The 3,378-nt window shown below is 45.1% G+C and overlaps 1 protein-coding gene across 1 annotated transcript in view; it reads left to right on the top strand. All coding sequences in view use genetic code 11, as the record gives it.

The window, feature by feature from the left end:
* The window catches only part of EGR_09130 (Multidrug resistance protein 3), a gene marked incomplete at both ends in the record, with an annotated part of 6,362 nt that overhangs the window by 2,495 nt on the left and 489 nt on the right, over window positions 1-3,378 (top strand). The window contains 4 exons of the mRNA XM_024498379.1: window positions 504-608; window positions 1,777-1,854; window positions 2,628-2,855; window positions 3,116-3,267. Coding sequence (XP_024347201.1) covers window positions 504-608; window positions 1,777-1,854; window positions 2,628-2,855; window positions 3,116-3,267 — 563 coding nt within the window. The remainder of the gene's footprint in view (window positions 1-503; window positions 609-1,776; window positions 1,855-2,627; window positions 2,856-3,115; window positions 3,268-3,378) is intronic.

The following is a 3,378-nucleotide window of genomic DNA, read 5'->3' as shown; positions in this document are numbered from 1 at the left end:
TTGACCACTATTGTTGGCGGAATATGTGTATTATTCAAAACTATGCTAATCCATGTGTGTCGAGTCCTTTGATGCAACCAATTGAAATGGCCGGATAACGAATACGTTGCACATGCGTGGGTTGTGGATGCTTAGGTGTGAAAATTGGGGCGTACTAAGCAAATGGCACTGTGGTAGCGAGCATATTGGACTGAATTAGATTTGGTTCTCCATTATCAGATCGCTTTACATAAAAAGGTGGAAGAAAAAATGGCGATTTGTTGATAAATTTAAGAGGTTAGGTGTGTATGTGTCCGTGACTTCACTTCTGGGTCGTATCAGTGCAGAAATGTTGAGTGTTCCAGTTGGTGGATTGGCTGACCAGATGGACTAGCCGACGCCTGAATGAATATATTGGGGTCACGAATGTCCGGCAAGTATACTGAATGTGATGAAGTGGAATGAGGTAGGCGCAGGCACAGTTGTACACTTAACCTTATTCCTTCGTTTCCCCTTCTTTGCAGATCCTCCTTGTGGACGACCCCCAAACACGATTCTATCGTACCTCCATCATTTGTGGCGCTTTCGGTGGTCTAGTCGCCATTCACCTCATCTGCTATACTCTTGATGTAAGTCTTTTATTACTCCGTTGCTTCATCTTCCCCATTATTCCCGGTCAGCCTCCTTCAGGAAAGCCTGGCCAGAAATCGGCGCCAACTTAGTGTCTCTGAGCGTCAAATATTGGGTTCGTATTTTGTGGCATTTGTAGGCTGAGCATTTTCGGTCAATTGTGAGTTTAACGACACACCTGCTGTCTGTTCTTTTGTTAGTCCCCAAGTTACTACTTTATGTCATGCTATAACGAATGTTTGATACTGGACATATTCCACCCTGCTGGCACCAACATACCTGGGTAGTTGATTACAGGGGTGCTTTGAAGCGCAAGCGTTTAAATTTGGAGTAATTTGGTTAGGTGAGCATAGAAGTGAAGGTTAAGAGGAGTGAGGGGGGGGGTGCTGTGCGACCTCTTCTTGTTTTGATTGTCTGCTGTGATGCTCCCGGCTGTAGTGCACCATTCTCTGCCGGCCATTGCAATAACAACAGCAACACTGCCAATCGGTGGATACATCGAAATCGTCCACACACCCGCTCTAGAGCGTGCATTTTGATACAACCCATCCGTCAAATGCTAATGACTGGGGATGGAGATTCACTTGGATGGTAATACTGAGGCAGATGGTATTTTGCAAAGAATTTAGTCTTGCTCTTTGCTGCGTGGTTTTCATTTTCTGTATATGTCGTCTCTAGCGTTTCATGTGGTTACTCATCCCCATCAGCCATCACAGCAAGAAGGGGACGCCTGAATTTGAAGGTGGTAATACATCTCGTAGATTCTGATAAATGCCATCTGTTAACTCCTCTACCGATAAAAGACGTCGCATGCTAGTAAATTTTCGTAGGTGTATTTCCCTACATTTGTTTTCGACTAAATGTACGAATATGTTGTTCCCTAGGGAAAGGAACTGTGTTTACTTTTTACACAGTCTTCCGACATCCCGGTCATCTGTCAGTGGGGAGTGACGACTTCAATCCTGGGGAATCGGAGTGCATTTCTTTGAGGGTCGATTTTCCGTCGTTTAAGTGTTGCCTTACCTTGCCACCTGCCTGGGTTATTCCTCACTCATTTGCAATATGGTAATGTGTCAAAGTTGTAAACCACAACACACGATGGATGATTGCTTGATACATGATCCTTCTTCCCCTTATGCGAATGCCTTTTTTTCTGAAATTTACCAGGGCTATGCTTTCGGTGTGGCAGGTGAGCGTTTGACAACACGATGTCGAATCCTGCTCTTCGAGACCATTCTCAAACAGGTGAGTTAACCCATTGTCTTGAGAGTGTGGGTAACTGCTTTACCGTCAATCTTTGAATTGCACCATAATTTGTGTTGGACTTCTTTTGGAACTGCTTCAGTGGTTCATCCTATTCGTGGATAGATTTGCGGGTGCAGGATTAATAGTTGAATGAATGAATGGATTGATGGTTAGATCTGTGGACGATTGAATGGATGATTGGATGGATAATAGAACGAATGGCTGAATGAATTGACAGGGGTATGTGTGGAATGTTGAGAGGGTATTAGTCGGATTGTTGGCCGCATGTAGTTTGCCTGACGGTATGGGCAACGCGCAAAATTAGTTCATGTTGGAATGTACGATTTGTGATAAGTTAAGGGGATGGACGGATGGATTGATGGACAGACAAGTAGGTAATTTGTGGGTCGCACACACGTGAAGCAATTGTGGAAATGGCCGTAGTACTAGTACACGTGCAGGTTGGAGGCGTTCGCACTGAAGGCGGGCAATCCAGTCTGACATATTGCAGATCAGTGACCGTGCGGTACTATCTAGTAGTACCGAGTTGAAAGCAACGTCTCTGTACGAGTGGCCGCTGGCATATTTGGCCATGTTCATCTCTGTAGAGGCCAATGGTTCATCAGATCATCATATTCATAGTTGGGCCTCGGCAAGTGCATATCACGGGTAAAATAAAGCAATAACTGAATGGATGTATAAGCAGTCGTGTGAATGGAGGACAGTAGAACTGTCTTAGCCAACGTCTTCACATCGTTTTTTCCCATTTGAAGGAGGTTGGATGGTTCGACATTCCCGAGAATCAGCCGGACGCTCTTGCGGGTCGGCTGGCTGCTGATGTACCGACGTTGCAGAACATGACAGGTCGTCGGTTGGCGTCCATGTTGGAGACATTCGTTTTCATCGTCTCCTCTCTCTTCATCGCTTTTTTCTTCAGCTGGCAAATCGCCCTTGTGTCTCTCGCCTACTTTCCTATTCTAGTCATTGCTGGCGTTTTCGAGGTTCGTTTGTCATAATTCTTAGTATGGAGTCAGTAAAGGTTCATGCATCTAGGGCAGATTCCTTGCCTTTTGCACATCTTGGCTAATGTCTAGCCAATGAAGATGGCATTGCCTGTCATAGAATGGGCACGTGTATGCTGTTACAAGTGTAGGAGTGGTGAGGTGTTAAATCTGTGCGACATTGAGCAGATCCGTGTTGTACTGAAGAGGTACACAGATGCGTACATGTGCTTGGTCTTAAATCGGTGTTACCATTCCAGATGCAGACGTGGAGCGCAGAGGTGACACGGAAGAGTGTGAAGGGTGCGTCTTTGGCGCAAGAGGTCTTCTCCGCCTCCAAGACCGTCTCCGCGTTGCAAGCTGAGGAGTATTTTACTGACAGCTATACTAGTCAGGCTCTTCTCTCTCGTTCGTAAGTTGCAATTTCTATAACAATGATATTTCATAGAAGACATTTTAAGCTATTGTAATCGAATTGGGATTTCGGTGGATGATTTGTTCAATTTCTAATTAATTGAATAGA

Source organism: Echinococcus granulosus (genome assembly GCF_000524195.1).
Source record: "Echinococcus granulosus chromosome Unknown EG_S00133, whole genome shotgun sequence".
Taxonomy (NCBI): Eukaryota; Metazoa; Platyhelminthes; class Cestoda; order Cyclophyllidea; family Taeniidae; genus Echinococcus; species Echinococcus granulosus.
This window is presented reverse-complemented; position numbering and strand designations above follow the sequence as displayed.